The following is an 18,689-nucleotide window of genomic DNA, read 5'->3' as shown; positions in this document are numbered from 1 at the left end:
TGGGTATGGATGGAGTTTCATTTGGGGGTGATTAAAATGTTCTAAAATGAGATAAGGTGATGGTTATACAACTTGGTGAAAATATTGAAAACCACTGAATTGTATGAATTAAATATTAACAAAGCTGTTGTTAAAAGAATGATTCAAATAATCCCACACCCTCTGGAGGTTTGATCCTCCCTTTCCTGCTCATTGAACCTCTTCTTGGAAACCTCCATTGGTGGGGAGCTTACTATTACCCACAAATGTACCTGTCTGGACAGATAAAATCCACATTATGAAATTAGCTTTTGTGCTCTGATGACTAGAGTGTTCTTTATATTGAGCCCAAATGGGTTTCTCTGTAACATCCTGCCCTTGGCCCTAATTATCTCCCTTTCTGTCCTGTGCACTATGTCAACCTCTCTTCTACCTGGTAGTCCTACAAATATTTTAGTAGTTTTCATGTGTCCCCTGCACGTTCTCTTCCCAGAGCCAAGCATCTCTGCGTATTCTCTAAAGGATGCAATTGGGATTCTATCATCACTGCTGTCCTTAGCATGGCCTAAGAATACTGGTTCTTCTGGAAGCCAGGGAGCTGTGTGCTAGCTTTTCTGCTCAGTTAGAGCTTGCAATCCCTCAGTCGTCTAGCTTATTAGCATAAGCAGGATCAGATCATGTACATTTAATCTGTAGGAAAATTGCCAGGATTTGGAGGTGCTTCAACAATGTCTCTTCTTGCAACCCTGAGATGCCTTAAAACTGTTCTGGCAGTGACTTGCTCTCCTTGGCAGTCAGTAACAAGCACTGAAGCTACAACGTCTGTTTAAAGGGTGGGTAGAAATGGCAAAGGACATGTGTCATGTGAAATGAAACTGACACTGTTATTAACCCCAAGGCCTTCATGGTCAGTGTGAATTAGGCCAAAGCAGAGTTCCAAGCTGCATACGGCTTAACAACAACCCTTTAAAGCAGTGATAACTAACGATTATAAATGCCACTTAGACTTCTCCTTTAAACCAAACTAGTTCTGTGCTTTCACTGTAAGGACACTATTTTTCTCACCAGAAGAGAGCACAGGAGATAAGAGAAAGTTCCATTTATGCAAAATCAAGTCCCTGTGCTCTGCAGGTTTTCATTTGTTTGTAGTTTTTTGTTTGTTTGTTTGTAAGCCCAATGTGACCAAATCTTAGTTATTTGGGGTAATGGGAAGACTACTTGAATATAACCAAATATAAAATTCAGATACTGATTCATGGCATTCATTTGTTTTCAAAATCACTGGCATTGTTATGTGTGCTTTAACATAAACAAAAACAGCTTCTGTAAGCTGTTTTAACTGCAGTCTGGTACAAAGTGCCAAATGGGCAAATAGACAAATAGACCTTTCTAGCTGTAAATGTAGGTAACATGTAGACAAGAGGCTAAATCACTTGGCACAGAGGTTTGGTTTGACTGCTAATCGTGCAGCTAATGTTTACTGAGCACTCACTCGAGGTCAGCACCATGCTAAATGCTTTTCATGCATTATCTCATTCAGCCCTCCACTAACTCAGCGAGGCCACACTGTTACTATCACAGATCCCAGATACAGGAAACGCAGGTCTCGTAGGCGCAGTAAAGTGCTCTTAACCATTGGGCCTTAGTGCCACCTTCAAGAATCAACACCTGAAATTGAATTCTCTCTTTTCAGTCTATTTTCCACTCTCTGAAAATAACAATAATGAACAAGAAAATGAAAATACAAGAGGATCATAAGAGAAGTTTTAGGCCAGAAATTCTACACAGGATTTTTTTCAGTATACCAAAAGATTAACCAGAGCTTCACTTCAGGAGTATTTTTTTTTAATGAAATATTTTAATTGAAACGAAGAGTTGTGATTTTAATAAGGAATTCCTGAATGCCTGGTCCAGGCATCTCCTTTCCGATGGTGCAGAATCTGATAATTCTGTGCACTTGCACACTTACACATGCTCACACACACACACGCATGCATACTCTCTCGCATACGTAGTAACCAATATTAGTTGAGTTCTCACTTTGTGCCAGGCACTGTGTGAGGTAATTTCTATATGTGACTCCATTTTGTCACCACAAAGATCCTGTAGGATAAGTGTTACTAGTATCATCACGATTTTACAGACGAGGAAAGTGAGATTCAGAAATATGAGGTGGGCTTTCCAAGAGGAGGCAGTAATAATGTATGGAATCAGGACTCACACCAAAATCTGCTGATCCCACATTGTGTCCTTTCCACAAAACATGATCCCCAGGTAGGTAGACATAGAGAACCCTTTGGTATGAGGTAGAGGTTGTTCTTTTGTACTCCACATAAAAGATGTCCCAGCACCACAGTCACTCCCCTTTCTCCACCACCCATAGATGGAACTAGCCAAGTACTATCATGCTCCACATGTCAGTCTAACATAGGGCCTGGAACCTTCCCCCTCAGTGTCTCACCTGCCATTTGTTCAAAATGCAGCTATAAATGAATGAGATTGTTTTGTCTAGATGCATATAAAAATAGAGCTGATTTCCTTCTGGCCATCCCTTATATATATCCATTTCAGCAGCCATGAGGTGAGCTAAGTCTATCATTTATTTATCTGTCTGTTCTGCAGGGAATTCCCCACAGGTGAATGGGGTCGGGGGCCTTTGGCAAATGTACATAGTCACAGCATTAACCCCACTCTGGTTCCAAGAGGACTTGTCACAGGGATGAGATAGTGCTCCCTTCACAGGCGGCTTTGCAGGGAAATATTAAAGAAGCAGACTGGCAGAAAGGTCTAGACTTCCCTCCTGGAAAAACATCTTTATCTACTTTATGCTAGAAAATAATACTCCGTTTATATTTATAGGGTGGAATACAGAATTCTCTGCTTTTGAAAATGCATGGGGCTCTTTGTTACAACTCCAAAAGTACTCTGGTCTGACAGCCAGGTCATCTGATGCCACCAGCCAGATGAGCTGAAATGCTGACAGGCTGCACTAGATCCGATTACTCATTAAGGACATGTTTTTGGTGTTGACCGTGATTGTTGGTTCGTAAATACAAAGTACCAAATATGCTCAAAAAGGAATGTAGAGCAGTGCTTTTCAAACTTTAAGATGGCAGTGAGTCACCTGGAGGTGTTGTTAAAAATGCAGATTCCAACCCAGCAGGCCTTGGGAGTGGGTTGAGGGGCTGAGGTGCTACCTGTCTGACAAGCTCCCAGGTGAAGCTGATGCTGGCTGATCTGTGGACCACACCTTGAGTAGCTGCCAGTGGTGTCCAGGGGAGGGGAAAAGCACACAGGGGTGATTCCTGCAGCAGCCCCTTTGCTAGCCTGTGCTTCTAACTTCCCGGTCTGGCCCAGAAATGACGGTGTGCATCTTGATGTTCAGGTTTGTCCACCCCCGCTTTGGGCCCATCAAATGCATCCGCACCCTGCAAGCTGTGGAGGCCAATGAGGAGCTCACCGTTGCCTACGGCTATGACCACAGCCCCCCGGGGAAGAGTGGGCCTGAAGCGCCTGAGTGGTACCAGGTGGAGCTGAAGGCCTTTCAAGCCACCCAGCAGAAGTGAAGGCCCAGCCCTGGGCTTCAGAGACCTGGAATAGAAATTTGGATCTATGCACTACGTTTATCCGGCAACGGGACAACCAGGGACGGCTCATGCTGTGACATCACATCCTCTCACCCTGCGTTAGCAACGACTTTCTTGCATACTAACTAGGTTTGACTGTATTACTCATACCAGATTTAAAATTAGCTAGCCTTGCAACGATGTCCTACTGAGAGGTAGTGTCGAGCATTTGACATAAGACAGCATGATATTCTTTGGTGGTTCAAGTCTAAATTTGAACCACACTCAGAGATGCCAAATGATTAGACTGAAAAAGGGAAATGGGGTTTTTCAGTCATTTTTAGTCAGTGGTTTTTCCATGGTGTTTTTTTCCTATGGCCAGTGCAAACTGTGTTATCACACTTGCATCTGTGCCATATCAAGGGTAGAGAATTACTACATCTTTATTCTCTAAATGTAGTATAATTTGCCTTTTAACCTTTGATCTGTATCTTGCAATAGAATGGCTTTCTTTTTTCTGTTAGTGAACAGAAGCCCGCTTTTTGAGCCATTTTTCCCCTCAGTCCTATTCCCTATCTTAGATATCCTTTACAAGAGAAAAATTCCAAATGGATTTTGCATCAGTGGCAATGTGTAGGTCTCTCTGGTTCTTTCTATATCATTATTTCATTATATGTCCTAATATAAAGTACTGGCTCATAGGGCCAGGGTATTATAGATTTATTATTCTCGCATGTAAACAAAGATATCTTTGCTTTAAGATGTGAGAAGAAATGAATTTACTTTGCATTAAGTTATGGAAGAGTTGTAATATATACTTTAAGAAAGAAGAGAGGAAAATTAGTATTTCTAAGCAGTAACTGTGGCAATTTTGCAATATCTTCAATAGTGCTAATAATTTTTTCTCCTTGGGTACACATTACATGTACATAGTGCAGTCTGGCTTGTGGCACAGCGCATTGAATTCAAAAGTCAAATAGCAAATGAATTCTAACAGAATTCAGAATTTTTTTAAAAATCAATACTATTAAGGCAGACACACCGATCACTAGGTACAATTCAAACATTAACGCTAAATCTCTTCATCATTGTAATTTCAAAGCACTTGCCTGCTTCAAAGCACTGTAAACTGAGTTAACACCTGTATAGTTTTAAAGCAACAATATCAACAGCATTTCAGCCGTATTGCAAGCCATATGTAATCACAACTGCAGAAATAAGGAGAAAATCCATTTTTTAGTTTAGATTAATTAGATTTGTAACATAACTGGGATTGCTCTGAGTGAGTCCTGAGAGTTTTGGTTTTTTATAAGCATCCTCACCACATGCAATAGCCATGTCTTCTTTAGCCATCTTGATGAGGTAGCCAGAAGGTCTGGAGAGCAGCAGTTGCTCTGACCTGCAGCTGTGAGCAGTGGCACCTGTTTGGTCTTGAAAGCTAAAGCCTTCTAAGCTGTAACAGAGCCTGAGATCTAGCTGATTAGAGGCTTGCTGGGAGTGAGAGAAAAATAAGGAAATGGGCAGAAGGAAGTTTGCTATTTCTTGTCAGTTACACACTGCTCTTGCAAAGACTTCAAAAGTGCTTGATCCAGGGTTGCTCAGAACTTTCAGATCAGGCGCCCCCTGGGCACAGCATTCAGCCCTCAAGACCATGGCAGAGCCACCCTTCCCTCTTTGCAAGGCATGGCTTCATGGAGCACCTGGCTGCTCTGTGGCTATGGTTTCAGGGAGGTCCAGTTAAATCTTTGTTTGAAAGCTTAAACTGATGGTTCACACATGAGAGGAAGTTTTTGGGACTTCCAGAAAGATCTCCCACAAAAGGAACTGAATAGAGTTTTTTTAGAAAAAAGGCACCAGGATAGGATCACTTCTATTCTGTAGAAAGAGACCACTCTGTAAACTGTGACAGATGGGCGGGATCTCTGGACTTTTATTCTGATAGGTGCTTTAGTGTAAATGTATCCCAAGGTGAGTGTCTTCATGACCCGCAGTCAGTTGGATTGTGGAGCCAGGTCAGGGAGTGAGGCCAGGCAGCAGATAGCAGGTTACACCCCCGATGTGCTATGCTCTGAACGATTTTCATTACTGAGGGTGATACTGTCCTGGTCATGGCTACAGTGGAGTAGAAGTTCGGTCCTAAGGAATTATCCTGCTCTAATTATCCCATTCAAATAGAATTTTTAAAAAATGTTTTGGATAAAAAAGGATTGAAGAGGTGTAAGTAGTGATTAACCAGCTAATCAGTTCTTCAAATTAGATATCGAATGATAACACTATGAGCATAAAACCCAGCAGTGTCTGTGACCTTCCAACTCTCAGAAGAAGCAACACACCCAAGCTGAGCCTCTGTCTTTCTCCCTAAGTCTCTTCCTACTTCCCGTGTCTTCAGTCTCTTCTTTCTCCTGCCATGTCTCTTCCTCCTTTCACTCTACATGTGCGAAAATGCCTGGGTGTCCATGTGTACCCACAGCCCCAGCCAATCTGTCCAGCTCTGAAGTCTCCATGTTCTGAACTGCTGTCCTTTCTTTCAAGTCTCTCCCTCTGGCTCTCTGTGTGCACCTATCGGACCCTCCCCACCTATGTCTTGCCCTCTGTGTATGCCTCTCTCCGTTTGCTCATGTCTTTGTCTGGCTCTGTGTCGCCTGCTCCCCCACCACCTCTCCCCTCACACACACACATTCCCAAATGTAAGGCTTTGTCCCAGGTTGGAACTGGAGAGGGGCTTGAGATTGGCTGTGTTCTGTACATAGGGAAAGAAGTCAAGGGGCCTGAGGATCCCCTAGCAATTAACTGTTGAGGAAGTAAGGGTTTGTCCCTTGTTTGCATCAAAGTGCAAGTGGAAAAGCCTTAGAATGTATTTTTCTACCTTACATCCGCTGTGGAAGGAACTATGTTAGGAAGCAGCCGAATCTGGTCATTTCATCAGCATCATAATCACCACAGAAATGTGGAAGATTCCATGTGGTGGGGAATAAAGAAATAGCTTTTTGCTCTCCTGAGAACCAGCTGGAGCCCTGCGTGTGCATGACACCCTGGCCTCGAGCAGATCACTCAGAGCTATCTCAGTCCAGCTCCTGCATGACTAGATCTTTCCTTAGCATATTTTCTATGACAAAATATTATCTTGTGTTAGAGTTAGGAATACGAACTAATCTGTAGAAGCATGTCCCCAAATGGACATTTGAATGGACTAACAAAAACAACCAGAAGGACTGAATATCTGACAAAAAGGAATGATGAGATTAAATAGCAGCAGGAGAGGAGGACTTGAGTTTTGCAGTACCTATTCTTATTTTAACCTGCTTCATCCCTGGTCTCCCTGAGAAACTAAGAAGGAAATTAGTTTTTCAAGACTTCTTTGAACCTGTCTGGGAGACTATAGTGAAACCTATTTGCCCTATGGGGGCTCTTCACACTTGAAAAACTATTTCCTTATCACCAACAACCCGAAAAGGCCAATGAGGCCAAATGTAACCATCTGCAACATTTAACTGTAACTTAAAATTGCATCGATTGTGAACAGTGAATTAAAGGGTTGTCTTCTCAGTGAGACAGTTATGTGGCACTTTTAGTAACTTTCATTTAATAAATAAATATTTAAATCACTCACTGCAAAATGCATTTAAACTCTTCCAAGAAGGTAGAGGTAGAATTTGTTTTGCTTTGTTTTAAAACAGTTGCCTCAAGTTTCTGTCTTAAGAGTAGTGATTTAGAATCCAGACATCTTTTGTTTTAGAAAAACAAGCAAAACTGTTGCAGGACTGGTAGTTGTATGTATTATTTATTTGCCACAGATCAAAGGTTCACAAAATATATTAAATTACATCCCCTCGAGGTACCTTGATAGGTTGTTCTTTTGATTCTTCCCTTCAGGAATTTGGAGCCTCGGTGTCACTTTGTTTTTAAAATACTAAATTTTAATAGTTTTCTTTTGCCAAATGTGTGCATACATATTCAAAGCAATGAAACTATCTCAAGCCATACAACCATGGGGTGGAAACCCTTTTCACAAATTTTAATGTGTTTGTATGTAAATAGATGTTTGTATGAAATATTTTCATGGTAGAATGAATCTATTTAAATGAAGTTGAATTATTCCAGTGCTATTTAAACACATCACAGAAATTTTGGTGAGAATTATCTGAGTCTATTGAGATGTAATGCAGGTCAATTTTAATTTTTAAAAATCAAAAGCCTACAGATGACTCTGACTCATGGCAACTTCCCCTGCGTCGTTGCATCTGATGTGGAGAGAGATTGTAGGTTTCCCCAGTGCCTCAGCCGCTTCCTGGTGGTAAGTTAGGTGCTAACAGAGGTGTGTTCACCTTTTAGTGATATCACTACGGGCCTCTGAGGAGCCCGAGAGTGAATCAGAGGCATTAGAGACACCGGTGCAGTTACCTGGAGCACAATTTCTTTGCAGGGCAGCAGAATTAGAAGCCAGACTTGGCCATGGGAACCTCAGAACTGGGTTCCCTGGCCGCCATCAACCGCCACCCTTACTGCCTAGTCACACCTGTCAGGGAGGCTGCCCTCAGTGGAGTTGGGGTTCAGACCCCAGGGTGGGACTTCACGGTTTTGCCAGCAACCTCTGCCTTCTGACCTCCACCTCGAGAGAGGAAGGCAGGAGGGAGCAGCTGGCAAGGGGCCCATTTCTCAGCACAGTGCATTTCCTGTCTCAGCTCTGGAAAAGACTATGCACCCCAGCACCAAACTTCCAACCAGAGAGAGAGACGTCCTCGGATAACGAAAATCCTTGCTTCCTCTGTGACTTGACACACAGTTGTTAGAAGTCGCTTTAATATCAAGACCAGTCACGCACGTCCCTAGGACATACCTCCCAACTCTCCTGACTCTTATGTTATTGAAAAAACTCCTTTATAAGGATATTCAACTTGAGTGGTTTTTTTGGGGTTTTATTTTTTTAACTTTGGTCCTGGATATAATGAAATGAAAAAATATTATGACAAATTTTCACTGTGTATACTAGCAATATGAACACACATGCCAATGTATCTTAACATAGCTACTTGGTTATATTTTGGGTTACTATAATTAATCTTGATTCATGTATTAGGAAACTACAGGGACTATGTAATGCCTGCTTACCATATAAGAAAGTTATGACCATGATTCTGAGCTCCCTGCTTCAAAAGTTTTTCCTCCTGGGTTTTCTATGTTCTCTTTTTATCCTGAAATGCATTTATTAGGTTGTGAGGTATGTTTAAGGAGTAGAAGCCAGGGGTTTGCTTTCAGCGTTTATTGCAACCAAAAGTTAACCCCATCAAAGTTAATGAGCATCTTTGGTCTTTTGTGGAATTTGATCTTAATCTATGAGCCTTATTCAATATCTATAATTCTATGATTTTTTTTTAAATTATGGGAAATTAATGAAAGATGTTTACATGAATAATGTTTGCCCTTACTGTGTTATGAATGAGTTTTTTGTAGTGTGTCTGGGTGCATGTGCAAGAGAGTAGGAAAAATGTTTCTGAAACAAAACTTGACAAATATTTGTAATGAAAAGTAAATTTAAAGATTGCTATAATTATGCTATAGGAACAATGCAAGTATTAAACAAAATATACAATCATTTGTCATCTTCTTTCTTTGGTTTTCTGTGACAGAAAAGCAGTACCAAAACGTTTTTTTAATGACATGTCTACCTGTATATTTAAATTACTAAGCAAACTTTACATTTTAAGTTGTTTAAAAATATTATTAGCCATTTACCATTTTCAAAGCATTATAGTAAGAGCTGAGGAGAAGTATAGTAAGTTTAGGAGGTTGGTATGTATTTGTTTAACTTCACATACACCTATGAACAATTACCCATGTCAACTGAAAGTGTCTGATTGAATACATAAATGTTAAGGGAATTGAATGCAAATGAGATGATCAGGGAAGAGATCTGAAAAACAGAAATCTTCAACTCATGGTTTAAAGAAGATATAGAAACTTTGTTAGATGTCGTGGTAGATTTTGGTGATCTTAAGATGAGTTGGAGCTCAGAAATGCAGGAATCTCTTATTCCTACTCAAATCCCAGTCAGCATTCCCAAACCCTCCCCTACAACATTAAAGATACATATGCTGGATCTTTAAGGCAGGGTTTCACCCACTAACATGGATCAGATCATACTATTAATATTCTTCGTCCTTGTGGGGGATACAGGTGTGGGATCAAAAGTTTAATACAAACTGAGGTGAGTCTAAGAAGCTAAACTCTCAAAGTGAAGGATCAGACAACTTTTATGGGTTAAAATGATTGGTGTGGACCCAAGGTTGTTTATAGAATAAGGTAATGTGAAGAAGATCAAGACCAAATTATGTTATTCTCAGTAATCATCCCACATAAACTTCTTACAAATATCTGCTTTTGGGTTTGAATATTCTGAATCATTCAGCCTGCTAGTTCATATTAAATATGAAATTATTTCAGCAGTCATCTTTTAATTCAGCATCTGACTGATTTGGGGTTGTTCAATAAGGTTTTGCCCCAAAAGTATTTCAGAAAACAACTATTACTTTTCATATAAGAAGATAATGCTAACTCCCCTGGTAAATGTTTTTCTCCTAAAATTTTATTTCTTCATGAAAACCAAAAGCCAGGGTTTTGAATCTAGAGCTTCAATTATAGTGTACATAGGAAAGGATTAATGAATCCATCTAGATAGCCATGAAATTTTTATTTCTGCAAGTATCAGAATGCTTCCAGCTTCAAGAAACATAACCCAACTCAATATGGATTCAATAGTGAGAAGGGTTTACTACTTCACATAAGAAGAAGTGTTGAGTGACCCTGGGGGTGGTGAATGTGGCAGCTCAACCATGTTCTTTCTGTCTTTCTGCCCTGCACTTAGCTTGTCAGCTTTGCCCTCAGGGGCCGGCTCACCTGCTGTTACAACACGGCTATCCCAGTACCAGACATCCAGTCAGATTTGGCAGCAGCCAGTGCATGAAAAGGAAAGTCTTTTGTATGGCCTCTAACACCGAGGAAACCTAACCCAATCACTGCAAGGGCAGTGGGGCACCACGATCATCTGAGTGCAGCATGGGGCTGTGGGAAAGGGCAGATGGCTGAGCAGAGCCAGGCTCTCCCAGCAGGGAAGAAGGGGAGAGTGAGAGGTGGGCTGGCCACCCAAGTAGCTGCCTCGTCTGCATCAGGCTCTGTTTTTGTATTTTCTTCAGATAAGAAGGGAGGTTGGTCTCTTTGAATAAGGAAATGGATTTTTTTTTTTTTTTTAATTATTTCAAATCAATTTAGAGAATTTGCCAGTGTCGGCTGTGGAGACAGTTCAACATTTATCTAGAGTTTACAAGGCAGTTTTAAATGTTTCATATTACTCATTTGGTCTTCTTGACAACCACACGATATAGGTACTGTTATCACTCCATTTTACAGAAAGACAAACTGAGGCACAGAGATGTTAAATATCATGGGCACTGGGCTGGGAGTGGTAGAGGCAGAGGATGAAGCCAGGTGGCTGGGCTCCAGGCTGCTCTCCTAACCACACTCATGGGTGCTCCTCTCCCCTGCCCTTAGCTCCTTCGTGCTCTCCACAGGCTAAGGTCATCCTTTAATAGCCTTAGTCTTCCTTTCCCTTGATCATTCACTGAGCCAACCAATCAACTGATCTCCCTGACCACGGTCCCTCCTTGGTCCAATCCATGCAACACACAGACCCACTTCCTAAAACTTTATTCTCAACCGTTTCTGTCCTGGTCCAGAACTTCCACACCCTCTGCCTGCCAGGGCTGCAGTCACAGCTTCTCAGTCCCTTGCCTTCTCTCTCATGCCTTGCCTCCACTACGCAAAGAATCCTCAGTGATGAGGTTTCACTCCTCCCACCTCTCTGTGGTGGCACCAGAGAGGGTTTTGCAGTAGAAAGGACATGGGATCTGGAGTCCGACTGCTTTCACTCAGTTATGCCTTGAGCAAATATGGAAAAACCCTGCTGCACAGGGTTGCTTGAGGTTTAGAAGACTGTTCACATGTCCTACTCCCTCTTCCACTCCAGCCACACTCACCCCCTGTCATCTTTAGAAGTGCCAGGCTGGCTCCCCTCTCAGGGCCTAGGCGTGTCTTTTTCCCAGATGTCCACACAGTGCCTTCTCTTGCCTCCTTCAAGCCCTTACCGAAAGGAGGACTTCAGTGACCACTCCACTTAAATTCCAACATTCTCCTCCCCCCAGCATCCACTTCATTTTTCATCATACCACTTATTGCCTTCTAACATACTGTAGAATTTAGTTATCCATTACGCTTGTTGTTAATTGTCTGTCTCCTCCCTCTAGAAAGGACAGAGATTTTAGTCTGTTTCATTCACTAATACATCCTTAATCTGTACTGAGCACTCGGTAAGTGACACATAGTAAGCACCCAGTAAGTGCTTGTAGAATGAATACATGGGAGTCGGTAGATTGTTCTGGTTCAGAAAACTTCCGTAATCACCTTAGGTTAAAATCCCAGTTCTGCCATTTTCTAACTGTGTGACATAACTTCTTTGTGCCTCAGTTTCCCCATTTGTAAAAGTAAACTAATAATGATACTTGGAAAAAAAAAAGATTGAGTGTTTGACCCATGAAGTGGGCTCACTAACTTTGTCCCTTCATCTCTGGGATGCCACCTTTCCAGGCATAGCCAAAGCCTGCTTCCTTCCAAGAAGTCCCCAGTGAGAGCCCCTGCCCCAGAAAGCCTGGCATGACTCCTAAAGATCTGCCCTCAGTGGTCCCCCCTTCCCTGCCCCACATGGATGGACAGTGACAGGCCATGCCAGGCTAATACCACAGGTTCTCGATTGTTTAATGAGTGAAACATCTAGCTGGCCCCCCCTTGAATGACAGGCTTTTGAGGATCAGCAAATGTATCCTACTGGATGCATACAAAGCACTCTCTAGGTATCTGATGTGAGCGTGACTGAGCTAGGGCATCTTTTTATTTTTTTGATACCATGTTCTAGGTTTTTCATCGATTCAACACATGTTTCTTAAGCTTTACCACACAGCAGTCACTCTTCCAGGCATTAACAAATCAGCAGTGAATACAAGCAAAGTCCCTGCCCTTATGGAGCTTACATTCTGATGGGAGAAACTGACTATACAAGCTTGTAAATGACTGCGTGTGCCAGGGTAAGTGTAGGGGACAAATAAAGGGGAAGGAGCAGCATGGGGAGAGGGGTGCAGGGGCAGGAGGGGTGCTATTTTTTTTTTGGAAGGTTGGGAAAGCCCTCACTTCCTGAGGGAGGGGATTCTGGGGAAAGATCCCAGGCTGATGAGGGGCAGCAAGGAGCCAAGGCCTGAGGGGGAGTATGCGTGCAATGTCCGAGGAACACAGAGAGGCTGGGGCAGCTGGCGAGGAAGGAGGATTGGGGATGTGCTCAGAGGAACAGCAGAGAATCAAATTCTACCGGGGTCTGAAAAACATGTTAAGGACTTTGTTTTCAACTCAGAAAGCAATAGGAAGCCAACCAATCAAGCAAAAATACTTTTGTTTTTAAGAACAAACCAACTTTGTTCAACTTAGTTTACTGCAGATTCCAAAAATGCTTGTAAAGTTGTAATTGCTATTAGCTCTTTAATTCGAGGGATGTGGACAGAAGAGTGACAGAGCTTCCTTAGGTGTGTAGCAGGATCACTCTGGCTATTGCATTGAGAATAACTGGAGTGCAAGTGGCGGACTCGGGGAAGAAGAGAGCTCATGATGATGGCGGGTGGGACAAAGTTGTTGAACTTGGGATGTATCATAAAGGCAGAGAGAATAGAATTTGCTGAGATGTGGGGTTAGGCATTTTAAATTGTAGATTTTATTATTATTCAGATATGGTGAGGCGAACAGATCAAAAGACAAGTGCCATTGAAAAGACAGTGACTCACAATTCCCAATAAGAGGGGGCATGCCATGCTATGGAGAGGGCGGCACCCAGGGGAGCACCAGAGTCAATCAGGAGGTAGAAGGATCAAGGGGAAAATGTGGGAAGAGCCTTTACTGTGGTTTCTGCAGGAAGTAACAGGGAAGCCGGATAAGCAAGTTTAGGATTGGCTAACTTGAATAATTTCGTGGGCTCTGGCTATAGAGGCTGTCTTTAGTTGTCTGATACCTGGCCCTGGAGTAATAGTCACACAGAGAGTAAGAGGTCCATAAAGGAAGTGGTTGCAGGTATGGACTCTGGTTTGGCTTTTTATAAAAATAAAAAGACATGCTTCATACATTAGGAAGTAGGAATCAAGGACAAACTCTGATTTTTCATCTGAGCAACTAAAAGAATGGAGTAATTACTTAGTAAAAATTAATGTCACCACTGCTAATACTGATGGTCTTACTGTAAATCACCTGCACTCTCCCAGCTTTTCTTTTATTTACAAAACAATCCATGAATTTCTTCATTGTCCAGCTCCCTCTTGTGGTGAGGATTTCTTCTCCTGTTTCTGACATGAAGATATGAAACAAGGAACTTTTTTGGAAAGGATCATTCAATACATTTTAAAAACAAACCCAAAAACTCAGGTGATGGTCTTTCCTGTCATCCAGGTTGAACTTTGAATAGCTAAATGAAGACTTGCAGGGTGTTTTTATTTTTTAAATAAGCCCAGATTTCAAGAGGGCTAATAGCACTTTTGGAGCCTGCAGTGAACTAAGTTGAACAAAGCTGGTTTATCGTATAAAATGAAAAAACATTTGTATGTCATACAGCTCTTTAAAATATCTATCTGGCTATAGCACAGTTGTCTACAAAGCATGAGTTATGAGTTCATTAGTCCTAAATTAATCTAATTTTATACTCTGACCTATCACTTTTTTTAATGAGTCAACCATGATGTGGTGAAAGACTCATCATTCACCAGGGGAATTTACCTTCTAGTTAATCACATGCACAAAGTATACAGAATTAAATCAACCTTTACCTACTAGTAGCTTCCTGAGTTTGTTCTAGACTCTAGAATCTAGCTCCTATCTGGAGCAGAAAGTCTTAAGTACCTTAAAATGGAGCTTGAAATTTAAAATGGAGTTATATTCAGTCTTACCGTATGAGTGGGCAAATTACCGTGTCCATCCCATACCAACTAAATTGGTCCCTGAAAGGATATTAACTTATCCGGATAGAATGGAGATAATAGAGAAATTTCTTGAAATTTCTTTACTAATATATTAGGACTACTATGGCACTAGGACTGTGCATGTTTGTGTGTGTGTATATGTGTGTGTGTGTGCGTGTGCATGTGTGTGTACAGGAACACTACTTATCTAGTACTTAAAAGCACCCACAGCCAGAAACCTGAAAGCAGTCAACAGCTATTTCAAAGAGCATGCACTTTACTCTGTAGAACAATGACCCTGACACAGCCACATGGAACATCAGATTCTAGCCTCACAAACTTCCAAAGAGAAGTAAGAGCTAACGGAAGAGAGAAGAGGGGAAAGCATAAGAAAAATGCAGCTGGTTTTCTGAGAGTCTCCTTTCCAGTTTTTCTGTAGCACCCCGGCTTGAGACCTATGTCCCTTAATAATCTCTGAAAACATTCTGGGCCAGTTGCTCCTCCAACGTCAGTGGGTAGAAGAATCACCTGGAATCACTGCATTCCTGGAGATCCCATATGCAGATCAAGTTCCCCGGCAGAACACCTGGCATTCCTGCTTTACAGTGCAGTCCAACAACTGTTGCTTCTAATGATGTTCCTGAGTAACAAAAACAGGTAAAAATAAGTGAATGTACCCCACCTAATCGTAATGGTAACTGTTATCAAAACATGGGCTTTCCCTGAGAACTCAAAAATTGCTCTCCAGGAGCCCAGCTGCCAAAAAAAAAAAATTACAGCAGAGATACCTAAAATCACCAGAGAAAGAAAAAAATAAATAAATAACTCTCAAGCCAGCAGGACTTGATTAGATAAAATATCCTAAAAAACAATCAAGTTGCTTTACATTTTCTCTAAAATAATACAAGAGGTAGGGGAAATGGATGGGGATTATAGATAAAACCAGACTGGCCATGTGCAGATAATGGTTGAAGCTGGGTTTATTATCTTATACTGTGTATTTTTATATGTTTTTAAATCTCCACAATAAAAGTTAAAAAAAAAATTTTTTTAAGCGCAGAAGGTTGTTAGCTATAAACATTATCAGAAAACAAGTGTCACAGAGGCAAACATTACCTGTCCTAATTCTGCCCAAACAATTGCCCTCCTAGAATTTCCTAGGCCTGTTGGCAACTAATCCCTATTGTGAAATGGACATATCAGATATCATTAAACGTTACATTTATACAAGTGAAAATTCCCTTCATCCTGATTCCCTGCTTGTGGTAGGTTAAAAATCTTGATTCTCATTTGATTTTTAGAATAGGGCTTTTAGGTAAATGCATGTATAGGGCAAAAGCCTTCAGATAGAAGACCAAAGTCTACAGATAGAGGGCAAAAGCCCATTTAATCAATTCTAATTAAATAATGTTGATTCTCATTTGATTTTTAGGATAGGGTTTTTAGGTAAATATATATTGGGGCAAAAGCCCTTGGAGTAGGAGGCTATGACCTATAGCCAGAGGGCAAAAGCCCATCTGATCAACTCTAATCACTGCTTAGGTATGGGATTGTATACTTTAATAATTTTAGAGCTAACAGGTAGTTGTCATACTGATACTGTTAAGAGATTTTAAGAATTGTTGAAGAAAAAGATGTGAAAAAATATATTTGCTAGAAGCAAGCTGTCTGTTGGGAGAAACTTTAGAGATAATTGTACTTAGATTTTATCATAGGAATGTAACTTTTGCTTAAGGAGAGGTTATACTTTAGATAATGAGCCAATTTGACCAACTTAGCTTTTCACTAATTGTTCTTTGGAATGTCACATTGTCAATTTTACTGATGTCACTAGTTTCCATTGCTTAAGCTAGATTTTAGATAACTTTTGTAACACTGCCCATGTCCTTGAGTCCTTTTGTAATGATTTAATCAACTGAATTTTCTCGTGAAACTTCTTTGTCTTTGCAATAAAAAAGAGAAGCTAACTTTGAATGGGGGCTGTTCCCATTTTCTGTGGGATGCAGACCCTCTGGGCTTCTCAATGCATTGATGTTGCTTTGAGTAATCCTTTTGTGTCTCCATGACACAGAGAGAAGTGTAGCACCTGCTCTCCAAGCAATTCTCTGATTGCCAAATCTGCCTTCAGGGAGAAAATGCTCTGATCAAGCCAGCACAGCTCCTCGATCCATGTGACAGTAATATGCTTCATTATTTGTGACTACACTACACAGGATTCTGGTTTTGTACGTTGGTCTTACAAGTTTGGTTAATAAGACTGTCCTGAAAGGTGAAGCTATTCATAGTGTGCAGACAAAATATCCAGGTTCTGAGCCTTTAAAGATCAGAAAAAGGACTAAACCGAGGAAAATCTCCCAAAGTAATGAGTATTTCCTGATGTAATGTCTAGGAAAAAGCCAGCCAGGTGAATTAACACCCCATCCATCCTGTGGTTGTCTTAATTAAATTTCTGGAGAAACAATAGCTCTAATGTACTGAATGCTTACTGTGCAGCAAGCATTGTACTAGCTACTTTCCATTAGTTATTTCATTTAATTTTCACAGTAGAAACATCATGGTATATAATTACTTGGAAAGGTTTCCATCCAAACTGCTAATAGAAAAAAATGCACAAAAAAACAAATGAAAGGTACTGCTCATTAACCTGGGAAAACATAGCTATGTTGAATACTTACTGCCTATAATCTATAATGCCATATTCTACTACAGTGATGTATGAAATATATAAACATATAAATAAATATATCTATTAAATAAATCATATATGTAGCATTATAAAATATTGTTTTTCTAAGTACAATTTCATTGAAATTTTCCACTCATCACAAAGGATTATAAAATTTACCATTTAAGATAATATTACAGTAAAAACCAGGCTCTTTGTAAACCCACCTTGTCATAATCCAGTGAAAGTGAATGAACCCTGAGAAGGCTGCTGTTAACCTCTCCACATTGTAGAATCAGGATACCAGAATCTCACAGGTGTAAGGCATGTGCCTGTCTGACATCCGGTGTCAATTCATGTACTAAATATTAATAATGCTGAACTTCTGTGTATATCATCTATATCCATACAAACACAGAACTCTAATATTTTTCCCACACTCCAATGGAATGACTTTCATTTTCCCTGGGGTACATGCTGCCCACTTTATCATTCTGTTTGATGGAATAGGATTTCCTAGTGGAAGAGAAGACATTATTTATTATTTTTTTCTTCTCATTCTTTAGAAAGCTCTGTCCTTTCCAAAGTTTGGTCCAATAACCTAGCATCCCTCCCAGTGCCTGTTCAGTCATGAAACTCGCTTGGATATGCTGGATATTGAACACAGAGTTGGATGAATGGTTCACTAGCAGACTCACCAGGACTTATGTGACCAGGATTAGCCCTCTGCAGGGCCCAGAGTAGTGAAAGGTAGTGAAAAAGCACATGCAATTCGAGGTCAGAAGATCTGCGCTCAAGCCCCTGCTCTATACCCTATGAGATCTGTGCTCTTTAACGATGTTTCCCCTTTTGTAAGTGAATTGAATAGAAATTGCCCCACCTATTTCTCAGGCTTGTTTTAGATATGATGCAGAAGGCACCTGGCCCATTATAGACAAGAGCAATGAAGTTATAAATTCAAGACAAGTAGGGTGAGGTTGGGGTACACTTAATGAGAAAATGGAAAAAAACAGTATTTATTAAAAACCTAAAGCAGACATCATATTTAATGGCGAAATGTCTAAATCATCCCCTTTTAGATCAAGAACAAGACATATACCCAGCTGTCACCGCTCCTATTGTGCTGAATATCATGCCCAGTTCAATAAAACAAGATAAAGGTTAAAAATGTATAAGAGTTAGAAAGCATGAAAAAAAACTGTTATTATTTGCAGATATGATTATTTATGTAGAAACTAAAAAGAATCTACAAGTCAATAATTAGAATTAATAAATGTTTCACCTTGATACAAAATCAGTATATAAAAATCAATTTATTTCCATCCATCAGCAATAAGCAATTAGAAAACAAAAATATTTTTAAATGATTTTAAAAAGCAACACAAAAATAAAGTTCTTGGAAATAAATCAAGTCCTTATGGAGCAGAACACTGCATGTGCCCA

General features: G+C 40.6%; 1 protein-coding gene across 2 annotated transcripts in view; it reads left to right on the top strand.

Moving 5' to 3' along the window:
* The window catches only part of SETD7 (SET domain containing 7, histone lysine methyltransferase), a 44,595-nt gene extending 35,457 nt beyond the window's left edge, over positions 1–9,138 (top strand). For both annotated transcript variants that reach the window (XM_063108810.1, XM_063108811.1), the window contains exon 9: positions 3,365–9,138. In XM_063108810.1, the coding sequence (XP_062964880.1) occupies positions 3,365–3,545 (181 nt within the window). In that variant the 3' untranslated portion in view covers positions 3,546–9,138. The remainder of the gene's footprint in view (positions 1–3,364) is intronic.
* The last annotated feature ends 9,551 nt before the right edge of the window (positions 9,139–18,689 follow it).

The sequence above is a fragment of the Cynocephalus volans genome, chromosome 9 (assembly GCF_027409185.1).
Source record: "Cynocephalus volans isolate mCynVol1 chromosome 9, mCynVol1.pri, whole genome shotgun sequence".
Taxonomy (NCBI): Eukaryota; Metazoa; Chordata; class Mammalia; order Dermoptera; family Cynocephalidae; genus Cynocephalus; species Cynocephalus volans.
This window is presented reverse-complemented; position numbering and strand designations above follow the sequence as displayed.